Genomic DNA, 20,695 nt, shown 5'->3' on the forward strand with positions numbered 1-20,695 from the left:
GCAGTTTGACTACCCCTGCTCTAGAGCTTTAGCAACATTTTTGTAGCATGTAAATTGCCTTTGAGCACCTAGGATATAGGAGACCCATTTTTGAATCATCATTCTTTCCTGGAAACTATGGGCAAGTCATACATGCTCTTTTGTTTAACCCACCTCACAGGATTGCTGTGAGAATAAAATCAAGAGGGGGAGGATGTAAGTTGCTTTGGGTCCCCCTTAGGAGAAAAAGGTGGGGTATAAAGGAAGTAAATCAATTGGGTGGCTTTAAGAAAGGACAGGTCACATGAGTTGTCTGTTGATCACATTGACCGTGATAACATGCAGCCTCCAAGTTCAGAGCAGTATGCTTGTGAATCCCTGGTGCTGTGTAACAATACCAAGTATTCAAGTATTTAAAAGGGTGCCATATAGAGGATGGAGCAGAATTGTTCTCTCTTGCCCCAGAGGGACAGACCAGAATGAATGGGATGAAATTAATTCAAAAGAAATTCCATCTAAACTTCCAGAAGAAGTTCCTGACAGTTAGAGCAGTTTCTCAGTGGAACAGGCTTCCTCGGGATGTGGTGGGCTCTCCATCTTTGGAAATTTTTAAACAGAGGCTAGATAGCCATCAGACAGAGAGGCTGATTCTGTGAAGGCTTAAGGGGGTGGCAGGTTACTGTGGATGAGCGATGGGGATGCGAGTGTCCTGCATAGTGCAGGGGGCTGGACTAGATGACCCATGAGGTACCTTCCAACTCTATGATTCTAATAAATGAAGCTTTTGGTTTCATGCCCTGCTTGTGGCATTCAAGAAGGCCATTTGCTGTTTGAAACAAAATCCTGACTTAGGAAAACTGTTGATCTTGTCCATTGGGGAACTTTCCATTCAGTGTGGTCCTGGCTGTTGGTTACAGCACAGTTCTGATTTTACATATATCCCTTACTGACTCAGACTAATTTCCTACATTTAGATTTGCCATGGGTCTGTAGGTCCCAGCAGAACAGGTCCAAAATTTGCTTAATGGCTTGCTTGTCGAAGCTGCCCTCTGGATAAGCCATCTCTTGAATCCTTTTGGAAGAGCCTTCCTGAGGATTTTTTCCTTTGCAATCTCTTTCTCACTTCACAGGTCAAAGTTGCCGAGGAGCTGGCAGCTGCCACAGCGCAGATCTCCCGGCTTCAGCTGGAGCTAACTGATCATCAAAAGAAGGAGATGGATTTGCGCTCCCAGTTGAATGCTGCCCTGAAGGAGGCGGAGAGACACGGCAGCCAGCTCAATCAGCTGCAGGCCCAGCTGGCTGGTAAGAGTACCTTAACAGGGGTAGTCAACCTGTGGTCCTCCAGATGTTCATGGACTACAATTCCCATGAGCCCCTGCCAGCGTTTGCTCTTGGGGTGGTGCCTCTTGATGAAGAGTTCCGTTTTGGTTGGTGGTCAAGGCTATATGGGCTCTTCTGGATCATTTACATGCATACTTAGTGCTTTCAGTGACAATTCCCAAGCTGATTTTGCTATTTCACACAGTGAAAATCCAGTTGCAATGTGCATTGAAAGTGGATTGCCAGGTCCATTATTCAGTATGAGTGAAAGTGTCCTCGGTGGTGGTTCACAGTCTTTGGAACCGTCTTCCTGCTGTTTTTAGTGGGAGCTAAGGCCTCATGATGTGGAGGCAGACAAATGACAAACCTCTTCTGAACCTCTCTTGGCTTGAAAACTCTGAGGGGTCCCCAGAAATCAGCAGTGACCTTGGTGGTGTTAAGGAAGCTTTTAAAAGTCATTTATTCATCCAGGCCATATTGATTTGTTTACCCGGTACCCATTAGCTGGGGATCAGCTTTTATAAATCTATTTGCATAGTTGTTCAGGTCAACTGATTTTACTGTCGTTTGTTCTTTTTTGCATACATTGCTCCGAGAACATCATTTACTGAAAAATGAGTTAGATTTTTTTCTCAATAAATGAAATAAGAAAGTTAGCTTCTCAACACCTGCAAAGGGGCCCTTCTCTTGGCCTGCATGAGTAAAATCAAAGAGTTCACCTTTCAAAGAAGCTGCGCATATGGGTTTTTATAAAAGCAAACATTTGTATCTCTTCAAAATTGCTAAAATCATTTGGGTTTTGGAAATGGGTGTTTTGTAGGATAGAACTGGCACCGAGAGCTGGTGGAACACAAAGGCTCTGAAGGTGAGCCTTGTAGCTCTGGTTCGGTTATGACCACTGCCACAAACTCATTAGGCCAGGGCTAGTCAAACTGTGGCCCTCCAGATGTCCATGGACTACAATTCCCAGGAGCCCCTGCCAGCATTTGCTGGCAGGGGCTCCTGGGAATTGTAGTCCATGGACATCTGGAGGACCGCAGTTTGACTACCCCTGCATTAGGTGACTTTAGGCTAGGGATTCCCAACCAGAGTTCCAGGGAGCCCACTGTCCTTGTTGTTCCACAGGCCTAGTCTTTTTCTCTATAGTGGAAACTGCAAATGATTGCTTGACTGAATTCCGTACCCACTTCTCTGATGAAGGGGCATGTCACCACTTCTGGGGTTCCTTGAAGCCTGAAAAATATTTCAGAGGTTCCCTCATGGTCTCAAAAGGTTCAAAAGGGCTGTTTTAGGCTGACCACTCTGTCTCTGTATCAGTTATGGCATGTATAGCATAATGCTAATACTGACCTTCTGAATTGGTTTATTGTAAGGAGCACAATCTCATGTATGTGTTTGCATAGACATTTGAGAAATTAGCATACTCAGCACTTCTGTGCATTCTAGCCACATGGAGTTCCTTGATTGCCAGAGGGTGACTGCATACTATAAATAGTTTATATAGTATATAACAATAATATATAGTATAAATAGTCTATTTGATTAAATGTTTTTAAATTTTGAGATCTCATTGTGGGGAAGGGTGCATTTTGAGACCAACTCTGTGTCCTGCCCTCCACAGAACTTCAACAATCATCTGAGGACACCCAAAGCAAATTCCAAGTTGAGAGGCAAAGCCGTAGGCAGCTGGATACCAAGCTGGCAGCCCTGGAAGAAGAGCTTTCCGATCTCCGTGTGGAAAAGGAGAATCTGGAGAAGGTAGGGAGCGGTGGAAGGCACAGAATCTGCATAGTAACTGCTTCTTTATTGACAGCCAGCTTGATTTAGTAGTTAGAAGTGGCAGCCTCAAATCTGGAGAACCAGGTTTGATTTCCCAGTTCTCCATGTATAGCCAGCTGGGGGACCTTGGGCCAGACAGTTCTCTAGGGCTCTCTTAGCTTCATCTGCCTCACTTTGAGAATCCTTCGGGTAATACAAAGTGGTTACAGAAAACCAGCTCTTCTCTTCCTATTATTTACCTTTCTATGGCCAGCCTGCAAGGAATACTCTGAAAAGGCAGCAGAAAATGTCACTGTTTTTATGATTGTGGAGTTCTGTGATATTGTTTCCCTTGGCCTGAGGGAAAGGGCTCCATGTATGTGCAGAATTAAGTGGTAGAGAGGACTACACTGTTTGATTTTAGAAAATCTGTGGTTTTCTTCTCAGCCATATTGTGGTGCAAAAAAATGAGCAATACAAATAGCACAATAAAATGGTGTCATGTATAATGTGAAATAAACTTGTTAAAAGAAGCAGTGAGCAATTTCTTTGGCTGTGGCCCAAAACATCAGATTGCTAGTAAGACATTCTACTTTTGAATGTTCCCCATTATTTAAAAACTAAGTACCTTCTTGAAGGTAGAAAACTAGCATAACAGGGAGAGGGTTGGCTGTGATTCCCCCACGCCCCATTTCAGAATCTGGCTGAGAGGAAGAAGAAATCCCTCTTGGAAAGAGGACAGGCTGAAGAAGAAATGGATGAGATCCGCAGGTCCTACCAGGAGGAGCTGGACAAACTCCGGCAGCTTCTGAAAAAGGCTCGGACGTCGACTGACCAAGCAGCTTCTGAGCAGGTGAGAAGACGAAGACATCAAAGGAACACTGCCTTGACTTTTGCCAGAGAAGCGGGGGGCGGAGCGGGGGTGGGGGGAGTGGCAGCAGACATTGGTCTTTTGTCCTCTGTAACAGTTCTGTTTTAAAAGTCTTGACCGCTATTCTTTCCACCTCAGTCCGTTTTTCTTTTTAATGTTGGGCTCAGGCACTGCCTCCAATCTTGAATTGCTTGGGGATGCACCTTCACAAGAGCAGCGTCCAAAGCCAGTGGGCAGCAATGGTGAAAAAAAAGATACAGGCAGAATTGTCATATGCAGGACTAACAAGTGTGTCCTCTGGGCTGGCAGCTTTCTCTTATGCAGGCAGAACTGGAATCCCAGTGGGAAGCCAAATGTGAGCGTATGCTGACCACTGCCAAAGAGCAGCATGCTCGCCAGTACCAGGAAATGTGTGAGCAAAGAGATGCCCAGCTGCAGAAAGTGTCCCAGCTGGAAGAGAAAGTAGGTAACCTGTTTTGTATATGTGCTCGCGTGTGTATGCATTCCTTCCTCCTCCACAGCTCAATGAAGGCATGCCACAATTCTTGATCATGCAGTTTTGGGACCATCTGTCTCCCCATGCTTCTTTAGCTTGCACCTCATCCTTTCCTTCGCTACCCTGCTTCTTCCCATAGGTCCTCACTCCACCAGTGCCTAGATCCCACCTTGCACATTTCCTTGGGATACTTACTGATGCATTATTACAGGATGGGGGAGACCTGTCTTGTGTGTGTGTGTGAAAAAGATCTAGGGGTCTTAGTAGACCACACACTGAACATGAGTCAGTAGTGTGACTCAGTGGCTAAAAGTACCAATGGGATTTTAGGCTGTATCAAAAGAAGCATAGTGTCCAGATCGCAAGAGGTGAATAGGATGGCTTTATTCTGCTGCCTCTGATTACACCTCACTTAGAGTAATGTGTTCAGTTTTGGGCACCGCAATTGAAGCGGGATGTAGATGAAGTAGAGTGAGTCCAGAGGAGGGCAACAAGAATCGTGAGGTGTTTGGAAACCAAGATGTATGAGGAAAGGTTGAGAGAGCTTTGTCTTGTTTACCCTGGAGAGAAGACGACGAAGAGTTGATATGATAGCCATCAAGTAGTTGAAGGGCTATCACATAGAGGATGGAGTAGAGTTGTTTTCTGTTGCCCCAGAGGGTCAGACCAGAACCAATGGGATGAAATTAATTTGAAAGAAATTTTGGCTTAACATTTGGAAGTAATTCCTGACAGTTAGAACCGTTGCTCAGTGAAACAAGCTTCCTTGGAAGGTAGTGGGTTCTCCTTTAAACATTTTTAAGCAGAGGCTAGATAGCCATCTGACAGAAATGCTGATTTTGTGAAAGGCAGATTATGTGGGTGAGCAAAAGGGGTTGTGTCTGAGCTTGGCTCTTGTGGCCCTTTCTTGCATGCCCCGGGAAATGCTGATTGCCATTTGGGGTCAGAAAGCAAATTTTCTCCAGACCAGACTGACCAGGGATTCTATTTTTGTTTTTTGTTTTTTTGAGGGGGAGATGCATCATTTGTACATAGAATTGGGGTCACCATGGGTGGACAGGTAGTTGTGAATTTCCTGCATTTTGCAGGGAGTTGGACTAGATGACCCTGGAGGTCCCTTCCAGCTCTATGATTCTGTGATTCTACACAAACTTATGCCCTCAGATGGCTGAAGCAGTGTGCACAGGTTGAGTCTCTAGCTCGTATTCCCCAAAGATGAGTGAGCAGAGGTCCAATTTGTTTCAGGTTCCTTCTGAACTCTGTTTTGAAGGAAAAGATCCCAGTGTAGATAATGTTTGTACTAGTGTGACTCGTGTATTGTTTTGGGGGGAATCTCTTGCTGAATACAAAGTTCCTAACCCTTTGCAAGGGGCACACACTTGCAAATGAGAGTATACTCAGCTGCTGCTGTGGCTTACATGTCAAATTTGCTTCATTTCCAGTTATTGCAGCTGAAAACCACAAAGAGTTCAGAGGATGAGAAGCACTCTGTATTGCAGGAGCAATTGGAACAGCTCGAGCCTGTGAAAAACAAGGTGAGAACTCTTCTCCCTTCCACTCCCACATTCCGTGCCAAGCCTCTTGGCTGTTTTTTCTGCCTCATGCTCAATGGGGACAGCACTGGACATGTCCAAAAGCCTGTGCACAAAGCTGTGTCCTTGGGTTGGGAATCGTGAAATAAAAAACACTCCACCAGACCATCATGTTTCTGTCCCTTTCCTGGCACTTGACTAAATGGAAACTGTCTCTAACAGCCCTATCTAATAAGGAGCTTAGAGACACCCATGTAGAATTACCAAACTGTAGCTTTCATAGAATCATAGAGTTGAAAGGGACTTCCAGGGTCATCTAGTCCAAGCCTAGACCCTGCGTTGAGCAGGGGGTTGGACTAGATGGCCTGTATGGCCCCTTCCAACTCTATGATTCTATTATTGTTTTCTGAACAATACAGGAACTCACAACTACCTGCCCACCCATGGTGACTCTAATTTCATGCCCAAGTGGTCCCTCCACCAAAAATCTCCAGACTTCAGACTGGCCTGAAGGGAATTCACCTCTCATCCCACTGTGGCAATCAGGAATTCCCTGGGTATGCAAGAAAGGGTCACAGGAGACAAACACTGGCGCATCCCTTCCTGCCCTCCCACTCATAATCTGTTTAAGTTCATAAAATCAGCTTTACGACAGCCCTGCAAAGCAAGCAAGGCTAAAAATAAAAAAGATAGCAGGTTCCTTGTACAGAACTTTAGGTTGAGCAACTTTTGAACCCAGAACTCTACGTCTCAAGCCCAGCACTCTATCTGCTATGTAGCACTGGTGTATAACCTGCTTCCTTCTCTCGGATTGCATTGCTGGAGTGACTGGTGATGCATCCTGTTAATTGTTATTTTATCATTTTAATCATTTCTTTAAAAATCGTACAACTATAGATTTGTTAATCCACTATTGTAACAGTGCTGTGTTTTTAATGGATCCATGTTTGACATGTTTTGTAAAGGCTTATGGGCATCTTGACTTGAGTACTTCCTTCTCTCCCGCTCCAGTACTTAGCATTACAGTCCCAGGTAGCTGCTCTCAAGGCCCACTATGAGAAACAGATCCAAGAACTTGAAGAACATCATGGAAGGCCTTCATCTGTCGACTCCACAGAAGAGGTATGTTCCCCCCACCTTTTCTTCAGCATTGTCTTGAATGGGGTCCAGAGAGTGTGTGCAATGGGAGGTGCTGGGTTTGTGGAACTACAGAGGATCACATGGACAGGAAGCTTGCAGAAAATGCTGATTCTGGGAACTTAGGTAGATTGTAAGTGGGTGGACAGAAGGGATTGTGTCTGAGCTTGGCTCTTGCGGCCCTTTCTTGCATGCCCAGGGAAATATGATTGCCACTCTTGGGTCAGAAGGCAAATTTCCTCCAGGCCAAACTGACCAGGGATTCTGAGGGGTTTTTTTGGGGGGGGTTGGGGAATAATCTGGACATGGAATTGGGGTCACTGTGGATAGGCGGGTAGTTGTGAATTTGCTGCACTCTGCCGGGGGTTGGACTAGATGACCCTGGAGATCCCTTCCGACTCTATGATTCTATGATTCTCTCCTGGATGACTGGAGGTTGCAGCTCCTCCCAAGAAGAGTATTGCAGCATTCCCACAAGTTCAGAAAATGCTGGTAGAAATGGCTGTAATAACACAGCCATGCAACTATCCCATCATACAAATATAGGATTTCCTTTTTATTAACTCCATTACTCCCTCTTGGTAAGGAGAGAACTTGCTTCTCAGCCCTTTGATTTCTGGATATGTCTTTCTTCAGGTAAAGAAGATAATGAACCGAGTGTTTCAGTCTCTACGGGGTCAGTTTAAGCTAGAGGAGTCCTATGTCGGCAGAGAAATCCTAGGCATCGTCATGAACACCATTAAGGTAGAGCTGATACGGAATTTGGCTGCTCTTAATATGGAATTGTATGTATCACACAAATGTACATTTGTTGAGTTGTCTTAGATTGCCCACTCTATGAAGAACCAGCGTGGTACAGTGGTTAAAAGCGGCAGCCTCTAATCTAGAGGAACCAGGTTTGATTCCCTACTCCTCCACATGCAACCATCTTGGGTGATCTTGGGCTAGTCAGAGCTCTCTCGGCCCCACCTACTTCATGGGGTGCCTTTTGTGATGAGAGGAAGGAAAGGCAATTGCAAGCTGCTTTGATGCTCCTTCAGGCAGTGAAAAGTAGGGTATAAAACCCAACTCTTCTTCAGGGCCAAATGTCTTGTTCTGCTTCTTTCTGGTTTAAGCTGTTGCAGAGAAATTTTGTTTGTTATCAGAATTTGAGGATTATTTCTTATAAAGTTTTATCTGTTTGCTCAGGCTGCTAAGAAGTTGAGGGCTAATGAGGTCTCTTTGGGAGGTGTTACTCAGCTAATTCTATTACCTGTACTGTATTTTTATTAATCCTCTATTGTTTTATAATTTATCTTTTAACCTTTGTGATATTTGGCATTGTTTTGCAATGGCCTATGGCTTTATGCAAATAAATTCATTCATTCACAAATGTACATTTGTTTAGTGGTATTGCATAATTCTGGTGTTGCTGGTCACCCGGGAAGCAAGAACATGGAAATCCTGTTTGCTTCTGACTCGCCTGTTTTGTCTTCTGAGATTTGGGCACACTTTTAAAGCATATATTTGCTACCTGACAGGCTAGGAACTTGCTTTTTAGTTTTTTTAAATATTTAAGATGAGATTATTTGGAAGCTGCATTCTGCAGGCAGCTCAGTGTTCTGTACTTTCTCTGTGATGCCATGTAACTATAGCATACGGAAGCAGATGAGGGAAAGAAATGGCCGTAGAAATGGACCTTGTTCCTTGGAAGAAGGGAGGGAGTGCCTACCTGGCCAACCCTTAGCACAGGGATAGTCAAACTGTGGTCCTCCAGATGTCCATGGACTACAATTCCCAGGAGCCCCTGCCAGCATTCACTGGCAGGGGCTCCTGGGAATTGTAGTCCATGGACATCTGGAGGACCACAGTTTGACTACCCCTGCCTTAGCAGAAGGTACCTGGCTAAGATTGGCAGCTGGGTGAGGTTAAGCTGGAAGGACTCATCCTTTGCTGGGTGAGTATTTAACATGTGGAACTCACTGCCTCAGGAAATGATGGTGGCTACAAGCACAGAAACTTCAAGAGGGGGTTGGATTAAATGTACGGAGTTGAGGTCCATCTGTTTCTGTATTGGGTGTTGATGGCTCTGTTGCATTTTGGGTAATTTGTGGACTCTCCCCTCTGCATTAAAAAAATTAAGTAGTGCATTGCATATCACACAACTTATTTCTCAAAAACTTTAAGCTACTGTTTTATCATACAAAACAAAGCTGGGGGAAAACAAAATCTCTTTTTAGGTCAGCTTTTAAGAAGAAAATATTCATAATATTACATTTTATAACTCAGATATTCCTTTCCATCTCATTTTACTGATCTATAGAGCCAATATTGTCTAAGATAGGACTCCATTTTCTTCTGAAGTCTGTTATTCTGTTGTGCATCAGATATGTACATTTTGCCATTGTCGCATATTCAGTCATTTTGTTTGACCAGTCCACAAGTTCTGTTAATTTCTGTTTTTCATCTTGATGTATATAGAATCCTTGCAGCTGTTACCATGTACTTAACAAGTTTACTATACATTCTAATGTTATTTGGTACCATTTTTAATTACATACATTTGGGATCTCATACAAATATAATTTTCAGTATCTTCTTCATCTCATTATGAATCATAATCCAATATTTCCTGGCTTTTGGATAAGTTTACCACATACAATAGTGATGCATTTATAGCCTGACATTCAACATTTCCCACTATAACCCTTAGCTGCTCCTGCTATGTCTTTAGGGGCGATATACCAATTTTCTTTTAAAATCTGACATTCAGTAAATTTCAGTTCATTGGCCCGTAACACTTCCATTGATAAGTCCAGTATAGGGGATACAAATATAAGGAAATGTATTTCTTTTGACTGACCCTGGAGTATAGAAGAATCCTGCTAAAGGAAGGAAAAAAGAAGGCTTTCGATTTGAGTATGGCCATGAGTGCTGTTTTGCCTTTGTGACAAGCAGCTCTTCTCACTCTTATCTGTTTGGTTTCAGACAGTAACACTGCAGCTGTTGGAGAGGCATGAGGAGGGGGGAGAGAGCAGCAGTGAAGAAGATGCTCCAGGCCCTGCAGAGAAGCAAAGGGCAAGCCCTGTGGGACCAGAGGAGGAGCCCAGAAGCTCTTCTCCACACAAACCACCACTCTCTGTGCCTTCCATTCCCCCTGACCCTCCAGAGGAGGCCTTGACTCATCCTCCTTCTGCCTTTCCTGAAGGAGCCCAGGGCAGCCTGGCTCTTGCAGTCTCTGAGGCACAGGCCACGGAATCACAGCAAGAACGGACACCCTCTGCCTTTCATCAGACCCCAAAGCCTCATACTGAGCTGGAAGCCCCAGAGCTCCTGGCCACTGAAGAGAACAGACACTCTAGTTGCACTGAACAGGTGGAGGGAAGTGCTGAGAATGAAACCTGCACAGTAAACTCAGCACTCACTGCATCAGGAATGCTAGAGCCTTCCAAGCCAGCAATGGATGAGGCAGAGCACAAGGTGGAAGAACCCATCCTGGCACCAGATAGAGAAGAAGAGCATTGCCTGGATGGCCAACCCCAGGATTCTGAAATCGCCACTGCAGCTGAAAAGCATGGCTCGGCAGAAGTGCAGCAAGGAGTGGCACCCTGCTCTTCTCAAGTAGTTTCTGGGTCAGTCTCGGGAAGTGTGTGTGTGTGTGTGTGTGTGCGCGCGTTCATGCCTGCCTTGAGTTACATCTGTTTCAGTTCCTTCCCGTTCACTCACAGTGCAGGCATGCTGCAGGACAGAATGAACTGGCTTCAGTCTTGATTGATCTGCTTATCCCCTCCCCCTTCTTAAAATCCCAACAAGCCTACCAAACCTTTAAATATTGGAATAAGCACGGAGCATAAGAAGCTACCTTAGATTGAATCAGACACTTGGTTCATCAAAGGTACTAATGTCTACTCAGACTAGCATCAGTTGTTGAGGGTTTCAGGTAGATGTCATCACTTAACTGCCTGATCCTTAAATGGAGATGGCAGGGATTAAACCTGAGGATCTTCTGCATGTTAAGCAGATGCTCTGCCGCTGAGTCATGGCCCCTTCCCTTGGTCCACAAGATATTGTTCTGGTGAAGGCCTGTCTAATCTATGTTCTGTCAACCTGGATTAGTGTTTTTGCTTTGGAAGGCTCATGCTGCGTTAGGCCAAGGTCCACCTAGTTCAGCGGTCTTTGCAAGAACCTCAGTTTACCAGGCAGGCATCAGTGGGTGCTTTCTTACCCATCCCTGCTTTATTTTACAGCCCATGTACCTTTCAACAGCAGTGCCAGCTAAGCTGTGGACCCCTCCCCATTACTGTTTCCATGCTGAGCCCTCTTAAGACAGCAAGGAAATAACTACAGAAGCTGTATAGTTTAGCTCCCAACCACCATTTAAAACCAGCTACCTTTTAACCATCCCTTACAACTTGGGAGTACAACCTAGGACTGAAATGCTAAGAGATGGGGAGTAAGTGGGATTGTGGCTCTGTTGTTCACAGGAGCTTTTTCATAGTGCATCTATCTGCCCCCTGGCCTTCTGAAGACAGATAATTCTGCTTTCCTTCTTTTCTTGCTTTCCTCAGCCCCCATGAAGACCAGAGCAACGTATCTAAAGCTATAACTCAGAAGCCCCAAACATCAGGAGGGCCACTGGAAGAGGATGAAGATGAAGAGTTGGTAAGTGGAGAGGAGCTCATTCCTACAGGAGTCTGGGCTTGGTGTTTCAAGCGTTCTGCAGTGATGAATGCACTGCCATTTATTTATTTATATTGGCACATCCATGCTTGGTGCTTTGAGGCATTTCTTTGGGTTTCCTCTGTGTGTTCAAAAGCATGGGCATTGGGTGCAGACCAGTTGTCTGCCTTTCTGCTGTTCTGGTGATGTGGGTTGTTTAAAAACTTCTAGTTCTTGTAATTGGAGAATGAATTTGGATAACATTCAGTGCAATCCTTTTGGGGTCTGAGCATGATTGATGGTGGTCAGAGGAGGGGAGTTTCTCTTCTTCCCTGTTTTGGCTGTAGGTAGTTGAAGCATAATAATTTATCAAGTAATAATGGCAGGGAAATGGATGCATATTTGCTTAAAACAAAGTAGGAACTTGAGGAGTGGAAGGAGATAAACAGGTTGAGAGACTTTCCACCAATGCTAATTGCTCCCATCAGGCTACTGTAAGCCTGTAGGGGTTTGAGCAGGCCAGGTTGTAATCCTTCTCATCACCTCTCCATTGACAAACAATCCTCCGTGCCTCCTGATGGCTATTGAACATGCTCAGTCCTCATCAGTCTGGTTGGGGGAGTGGGTTCCTGCTTTATTCAATATATATTTGTACATAAGCACACACCCCAGTCATTGTCTTCATAGCCAGGAAATCTCCCCAGTCTGTGGAAACCACTTCTTTGGGTTTTGTTGTCCTGTTTTTTTGTCCCGATTACTGGCACTTCAGATTGTGAGGTCAAATGGGGGCCCATGGGGACACTTTCCCTGATCCCAATACTCCTGCCTAAGGAGCTCTTAAGGGGTTGAGCAAGCCAGTCTGTCTCCTCCTTCTTTTTTCCTTCCTTTCATTCTCAACTTCCCAAGGGATAATGAGCATGCTCAGCCCTCAGCCACCTGGTCTTGCAGGATTTCCTTCTTTTAATTTAAGTGCCCCGTGAACCTGAGGAATATGTAGAAACTGTCTGTAGATGGCTCAGCCTTGTTGCATCTGGGACTGATGCAAGCCACCTATTTTTAATATTAGATATCATGGTGGTGATACCCCAGAACCCCACTTTTCTTAGCCAAAGTCATATGCAGCCTTGTCTGTAACTCTCTCCTCCTATGCTCAGCTGTATCGACCTAACTGGTCTCTTGGGGACTTTCAGAGCATGAAGGGCCGGCCTCCTCCAACCCCCCTCTTTGCAGATGATGATGATGATGACCTGGATTGGCTTGGGTGAGCAGCTGGATAAACAACACAGCGAGACTTCATGCAGCAAAATGACTGAGCAACCGTGGCCTGAAATGGATGGAACTGTTCTAGCAGAGCTCACTGGATTGCTTGTTTGGGACAGGGCAGCTTCTGCAGGTTGCTGACCATTACTTGTATGGTTTGGGATTGGAGGCCCTGTCTGTGTGCCCCGACTTCTGTGCGCCTGGACTGATTCAAGAAGCAGGCATACTAATTCTCTCTCTCTCTCGCATGCACTTTGCACACATCTGTCCTGCTAATCTTACTTACACAAATAAAGAGATGGAAGAGGGGCTGGGAGCATGCCCTCCCAGCTGCAGGATTCCCTCTCCATGTGAACATTAACATAAAGACTCAGAGATATTCAGTTTTCCCCCTCCAACTCCCTGGGCCTGGAATACTTTTGGTGAAGGTTCTGTAATTACAAAACCATGCCTCTGCATACTTTGGCTGCAGGAAGGTACTCGCTGGCTAGGATCATGGGCCAGCTCCCTGTCATGCCTTACTTGCATATGGAAGGGGGCAGTGGGGGCTTCAGTTAGCATTTTGTTCAACTTTCTGTCTGGTGTCGCAGGAGGGTCCAACCCTTTGGCACTGGCAATTCCTTAGGCGCCCACTCACTCTGGGGAATCTGAATTGCTAGAGGTCTCTGAAAAGAGAGTGGCAGCATGCATGGATGATCCTGCTATTATTTTGCTGGGCGAGAGTTAGTGAGTGTTATTCTCTTGACCTTGGGCATATTTATGCCGACCTTTACTCCTGTTCAGATAGCCTGTCCCAGTAACCTGAGAGTGAGTGAGTGTCTGTTTGTTGTGGGGGAGCATATGTGATTTACCAGCCAACCTGATGAAATGTTAAACTAGTCCTGGCTAGCTTTTCGCCTTCAAGTTGTTTTGCACAACACAAATCATTGTGACCTCCATTGTAAAACAGCCCACTTTGAGAAGAGATTTCAGGGCCCTCCTTGTATCCATGAGGCCCCCCACCCACACATGAATCTTCCTAATGTCTGGGGCAGATTACTGAATTTTTACCTGGCATATGGGATTAGCTGTCTATTTTGCCCTTGAGACACAGAGCAGTATTCGAAATGAACTGTTACACATGTACCTTTTAGGGGTACGTTGGATATTCCTTTTGCCTCTTTATATCGTGGCAGTACAACAAGATTTTGGGATGCTCATCTTGCCAGCTTGATTCAGAAACTCAAGATGACACGGAATGGATTACCTTAATGTTCAATTGTCCAATCATGATTATGCACATAACTCACCTATGACAACATAGAACTGTTTTGGAAATTGCATCAACAGGATCGCCATGGCATATGCATTGGCCTCTGGTACATAATGGTGTTTTGATGTTGCTATTCTTGGAGGGGGGGGTCAGCATACTTAATTCAGCAGAGAATGGCATACTAACTGATATTTTATTCCAAGATGTGGTTGCTGCTTTCCCCCCACCCCCCAATAATATTTAGCTTTAGTCTTGAGGGGGGATGCGCCCACTCTGTATTGGGAAACAAAGAACTTTGAAGGAAAAGAAAGCTTTCAAATTCACGTGACTTAAAACAAGCTGGATCCCTTGTTGTCTCAGCATCTGTCACAGTCACAGATCCTCTGTGTTTCCCACTTGGCCTCATGGGTAGGCAGGGTATTGAGCAATTTTGAACTGAAACTTATCAGTGTCATGGCTCTCTTGTGTAGACCTAGACAGAATCAAAAATGTGATCTCACTTAAAAAATAAAAGTGCAATTTAAATTGCCTTCTGAATCATTTGGTTTGTTGGTCGGTTTGGACTTGACATTTATATATTGCTATATATGAGCGTTAAAGTGCTTCACTCTGTGTGGTGAGTCACTGTTATCTCCGTATTGCAAATGCAGCTTGGCAGTGAATTTGGAGATTCAGGATTTATTGTTTTCTGCTTACCATCATGGTCTGTACACTCTACTTGTTCATTTGGAACCCAGAGTCATTTGCTAAACCAAAGTTAATCGCTTGCTCATTTATTGTGTATATCCAGGCTGCAACTTTTCTTGATCTCTAAACATGTTTATATTCTAAACAAGCTTGGCTGGAACCAGTATTCTGCCCCAGACCTTTGGCTTTGGCATGGAACATGGAAAATATTAGAATGCTTCTTAATATGTACTAAATATGTGCCTTTCCCCACTAGGTAACCCTTTGCAGATTAGCCATGCTGTAACACAGGCAGTAGTACTTTATGGAATTGAAGGCAAGACCTGTTGGGGCCTCGTCATAGCATCAATAGAATCAGTAGAAGTTGCTCTCTTTGGCCTTGATTCACTGAAAAGGCTGGTCCCTTTAGGGAAGCCATTGAGGACTCCCCTGCTTGAGCTACTGAACCAAAGCAATTTCTAAGGGGCACAGGCTATATGTTTCATATACCCAGAACAGATGAATTAATATACCCAGAACAACAGCCTTCTTAACTGCTTAAGAAGTTGGCATTTTTTACCATCTTGGGCAGAACTATGGCAGTGAGGCCCAAAGAGCTGCCCCATAATCACCACCTCCTTTCTCGTGGCAGGATTTGTGCCTCCAACTTCCCTTTGAACCCAGACAATTTCCCGCTGCTCAGCAGGTTATTCCCCCCCCCTCCCCCGGAAGGAAGGATAGCTGACCAATATCATAACTGTGTGTGAATAGACTTGCTAGAAAGTTGTGTGCCAGGTAGAGCGCTTTCTCCATATGTCCATCTCCTACATTGGCAGCTTGGGTGGGATGGGGAGGTAGTGGTTAAAGCATGGGACTAGGATCTGGGAGAAGCAGGCTGGAATCCCCACTCTGTTGTCGAAGCTTGCTGGGTGATCTTGGGCCAATCGCAGACTCTTGGCCTGCCCTACCTCACAGGGTTGTTGTGAAGGTCAATTGGAGGTGAGGAGAATGATGCAAGCTGCTTTGGATCCTCACAGGGAAGAAAGGTATAAATGAAGTAACTAAATTTAGTCTAGGAGTCTGAGAAGCAGATGGAAAATAAACAATAGAAAATCAGGCCATTTTCAAAATGTCTCTGTTGAGTATCTAAAATGACACACAAGCTATACAGGAATTTACAAAACATTCAATGACACAAACAGGCTTCCTTAAGCAAATTATTTGTGTTATCCTGTATTTACAGAATTTATTTTTCTCCCTTTCTCCTCCTTCTCCCCCAGTACTTAGACCACTTAGTAGGTCCTTTTGTGAAGCTGATAGACTTGGGCTGAGCCGGGAGGCAGCTTCCCCTGAATCTTCCCATAGCTGCATTCAGTCCAACTGCTCTAGTGGCTCAGCAGCAGCTGCTATGGTTTAGTATAACTATTTGAAAACAAACCATTTAGTGCTTCAGGAATTAAAAGCATTAAACCATTTTAATGCTTCATTTAATTCCTTCAGAACTGTTGCATGGCAACAGCTAAGGTGATTTTTCTTTTCTTTTTTGGGAGGGACGGACCATCGGGTTGTAGCCCACTAATGATGACCCAGTAGAGTTTTCATGGCAAAAAGCATTCAGAGGTGTTTTGCCATTGCTTTTATTTGTTTGTTTATTTATTTATTCAATTTTTAGACTGCCTTCCCTGGTGAGTTGTTTTACCTCTGCATAGCAACCTTGAACTTCCTTGGTAGTATCCCATCCAATACTGACCAGGCCGACCCTGCTACTGCCCCTCCCCCTCATAAAAAGCAAAGCGTCACTCCTGTGCCCCAACTGAGGAGTCATCTGCTTTCAAAGCCTTTGCTCCTGCATTGAAATTGGACCCAACTTATTTGTTTGATCCAGCTACGTTTGCACTGAAAATCGCATAAGCAATGTTTGCAATTTATATTTTTTCCTCTTCAAATGCTGCCTTGGTTGATAGATCATTGCTTACACAATAACACCTCTGCCACTTCACTGCTAGATATGATGCAAAGCCTAAGTTGAATTGCTTGCAAGTCCTCAACTCCCCTCCTAAAAGCTATTTTTAATTACCAAGTGAGTCCCATTTGACTCATTGGTGCTTCACTTCTGACTAAGCATTGTAAGAAGAGGCTGCAAGACAAGCTTCACTAAACCTCAACTGCAATGTAGTTTGAATTGAAACTCTTGGAATGGTTTAGAGCAGGGGTAGTCAAACTGCGGCCCTCCAGATGTCCATGGACTGCAATTCCCAGGAGCCCCTGCCAGTGTTCGCTGGCAGGGGCTTCTGGGAATTGCAGTCCATGGACATCTGGAGGGCCGCAGTTTGACTACCCCTGGTTTAGAGTTTTGGTCAGTTGCGAAACATAAAATGGCTAGATTGCAGCTTGCAAAGAGAATAAAGAAAACACTTATCTTCCCTTGTGAGGATGTTTGTGAAATAGCCAAGTATATCCTCAGTCCTATCCTTGTTAGAAACAAAATGCACCAGGCCTCCAAGCTCTATAGTCTGTCTGGCTAGATCTTCATCTACATGGGTCTTGTCATGATATGATCTGCATCCAGAGATCTGGGTAAGGTAATCATTGCTGTCCTGAAGAGGCCAAAAAATTCTTTCTCGACCTTTCTTTGACTGGTTTTAGTTTTTCAGCCAATGTCTGTAGTCGTCTCCTGTTACTTGAAGAAGACCAATGAGAAGAAGAGTGAGACGATGAGGAGAATGATGGTCACTGCAAAGCAAAGCCGGACGTTTTCTACTGATGACGGAGGTGGTTGGGGAACCTGGGAGGATGAATTCCTGGGAAACTCAACCAGCAAGGTGTTCGGTACCTCTTGCAGCTGAAACCTGCCCAAATTCCCCATTCCAGAATGCAGACCTGTGGTATAAGCTGGGACTAGGCTGCTGACTGTGAAGATGGGCGGGTTGGTCATGTAGCTAAACTCCACATCTAAGGATAGAGGGGAGTTACCGAGGGACCAGCCGGAAGATCCAGGTGAGTCTTTATCATCCGCTGTCTCTTCTTCGGAGTCCATCCCTTCCAGGCCTTGCGGAGCCATCTCCCGGAGAAGGGCTTCATCGTCCCTCAAAGCCTGCAATCCTTGTTCAGGCACTAGTGTCACCATCCGGCAAAAGGGACAGACCACAAATGAACAAGCTTGGGTCCGGCATACCAACTTTCTCAGGCAGGCCAAGCAGAGAGAGTGTTGGCACCACAGAAGTTTGGGGACCCGCCTACGGGAAGCTTCTTTGTAGCCCTCATAGCAAATGCCACATTCCACTGTGTGCATGTCCAGCCGCACACTGGTGGGGGGCAGCGTCATTTTAGTCTGTGAGCTTGGACTGTGCTTTCAGGCTGGGAGGATATTCAGAAGCCAGCACTCACTCTATTTCCAGAAATTCTTTTCTGCTAGGCTTTGGCTTCTTTGGAGTAAGGAATTAACTTTTCTCCTAAGCACTGCAGCTTGCTTTTATGACCCCAAATCTGCTGGTGTCTGGCACTGAAGGTCTCCTAGCCTAGTTCGATAACAGAGCAGCTCCCCAATGCGTAAATTGAGAGTTGTGAGCAGCAGATAAAGCCCAGCCTGATGAGTGAAGCCTCGCCAAGGCTAAACGTTAATCCTTAATTGATGACTTGTTAACAGAAGGCTTAGCTTTTGTTTGTGCAGGCTGAAAAAGGGTGGGAATATGTCTACCAGGAGGCAAAAGTGGGCCTTTAGACCAAATGAATAATCTCCTTAAGGAGAAGGTGGTGAGCCAAACAGGGCCTGAAAATTGTGGGATTTAAGTTGTTTAGCCAGTGAATCCCCTGTTGAGAGTGGGTTTGCTGTCTTCAGTGCATCCCATTTTCACGTGCACTGTGTTGTAGGGCTGCATGCCTCTCTCTTGAATATCTCCATCTTCTGCCCTTGCTTCACAATAGCAGTCCCACCCTTCACTCTTCTGTCTGTCTTCTGCCGATTTCCTTATAGATCTGTCAAATGGACAGGTCATTCCGCTAACAAAACAAGGATTTAACCTATTCAAGTTTTCTGCCCTGATAAATCTGAGCATTTTTAAGGTGCCACAAGACTCCAGTTTTATTTTGCTGCAGTAGACTAACACAGAAAGTGTTTTGGTTTTTCTGTTGTATAATCTTGGAGGCTGATGAGAAACAATTGGAGAACCTTCCTTTGACTCCCCCCTCCCCCTTTTTGACTGATTTTCTCCTGTTTTAAACATATTGTGTCTGGGATCATCTTTTGGTCATTTGGAGGGTTTTCTTCTTTTTCATGTGACTAACTTACAAAAATGTATTATTCTGCATACCTTAGGAGTCTTCTCATCATGTTGAAATTCCATCAGTCATACACTCCACTGTACTTTCATTTAAGTTCTATAACAAGTGATGCTCATCAACTCGGAGATAGAAAAATTGTGAACCAAGGCCTTTTTACCATTCCTTAGTTGATGAATGCTAAAATCTTCTGTGCAGGAGCATAGAACCAAAGTTATCTCAGCAAATCCCCTGGAAGACGGGTGAAATAATAAAATGTAATAATAGTCTATTTGATACAGTTGTTAGTTTCGGTCAACCATACATCACTGTTTTTACCCATGGGATGTTTGGTTGACGGATATTAACACAACTTTATCAAATGGACTTTTATTACATTTTATTATTTCACCCGTTCTAAGGGACTCACTGAGATGACCTTGGTTCTATCCTGCACAGAGGATTTTAGCATGCAGAGGCAGGATCAGTATATTATTTTATTTATTTATTTGTTTGTTTGTTTGTTTATTTATTTATTATAACAATAATAGTCACAACAGTGGGTTCCAAGTTGAACCGTAGTTGTCAGGCTCCTGCAGGTTCAGAGATGTTTTTTCCACCAACAGGCGCCCCACTGCCTCTTTTCATCCTTCCGGGAATTCCTGTTGAGAGGGAGAGGTTAATTATTTCCTTGAAGGGGGCACTTATTCTTATGTTGGTTGTTTTCAGGAGCTACGATGGGCATGGGTCTAGTGGGCAAGTGGTTTTGCCTCATTGCAGTCATCAAGGGTGATGAGGGATCAAACTATCCTAAATAATTGTGCTGGGCATGAGTATGTAGACACAATGGTAGTCAAGTAAAAGTTGCATTTTACAGACTTCACCGCCATCTCATAGGCTTTCATCTGCATTCTATAAGATGTCCTTGATTCTTGGTTGTGAGCCTTCTTCAAAACTTGCTCTAGTTATCTCAGTTCCCATTTTTTTCTTGCAGAGCTTCTCGGTATACCAGGGGGCCCGCTTGAGACAGGGGTGAAGAGGACGTTTAGGAGTTACCTCATCAATGGCGGTCAGCATTCTGTCATGCCAGTTGCTGACCAGTCCATTTAGGAAAGTACGGGATGGTATTGGGTACTGCAGAACATTCAAGAATCCAATTGAATCCATAAGTTTCTGCAGGCGAGCTAAAATCTGCTCGGTGCCCAACTTAGGGGAAGGTGGCAGCCTTAGCTGAGCCTTCAGAGGGTAGTGGTCTGACCATGGTATGGCATCAGCTGCGACCAGATCCATGTCCAACCCTGAGCTGAAAATGAGATCTAGGCTGTGACCTGCTTTGTGGGTGGGGCCAACAACAAATTGTGAGAGTCTTAGCATCACCATGGCTGATATTAGGTCCAGCCATGATTTTTGTTGATTTTCTATTCAAACACTTTCCGCCCCTTATCTGCTTTTTGAGCATAAATCTGATTTATTTTATAGAGTTTCCTGGTGAAGTTAAGTGTAAAATGCTTCTCTTGTCTGCTTTTAAC

The 20,695-nt window shown here is 44.7% G+C and overlaps 1 protein-coding gene across 8 annotated transcripts in view; it reads left to right on the forward strand.

Annotated features, from left to right (window-relative positions):
* FKBP15 (FKBP prolyl isomerase family member 15) overlaps nucleotides 1–13,037 on the forward strand; it is a 37,244-nt gene extending 24,207 nt beyond the window's left edge. For all 8 annotated transcript variants that reach the window (XM_077305416.1, XM_077305421.1, XM_077305419.1 and 5 more), the window contains 10 exons: nucleotides 1,110–1,281; nucleotides 2,921–3,057; nucleotides 3,755–3,910; nucleotides 4,238–4,390; nucleotides 5,867–5,959; nucleotides 6,968–7,078; nucleotides 7,730–7,837; nucleotides 10,061–10,704; nucleotides 11,641–11,734; nucleotides 12,922–13,037. In XM_077305416.1, the coding sequence (XP_077161531.1) occupies nucleotides 1,110–1,281; nucleotides 2,921–3,057; nucleotides 3,755–3,910; nucleotides 4,238–4,390; nucleotides 5,867–5,959; nucleotides 6,968–7,078; nucleotides 7,730–7,837; nucleotides 10,061–10,704; nucleotides 11,641–11,734; nucleotides 12,922–12,996 (1,743 nt within the window). In that variant the 3' untranslated portion in view covers nucleotides 12,997–13,037. The remainder of the gene's footprint in view (nucleotides 1–1,109; nucleotides 1,282–2,920; nucleotides 3,058–3,754; nucleotides 3,911–4,237; nucleotides 4,391–5,866; nucleotides 5,960–6,967; nucleotides 7,079–7,729; nucleotides 7,838–10,060; nucleotides 10,705–11,640; nucleotides 11,735–12,921) is intronic.
* The last annotated feature ends 7,658 nt before the right edge of the window (nucleotides 13,038–20,695 follow it).

This window comes from Paroedura picta, chromosome 12 (genome assembly GCF_049243985.1).
Source record: "Paroedura picta isolate Pp20150507F chromosome 12, Ppicta_v3.0, whole genome shotgun sequence".
Lineage (NCBI taxonomy): Eukaryota > Metazoa > Chordata > Lepidosauria > Squamata > Gekkonidae > Paroedura > Paroedura picta.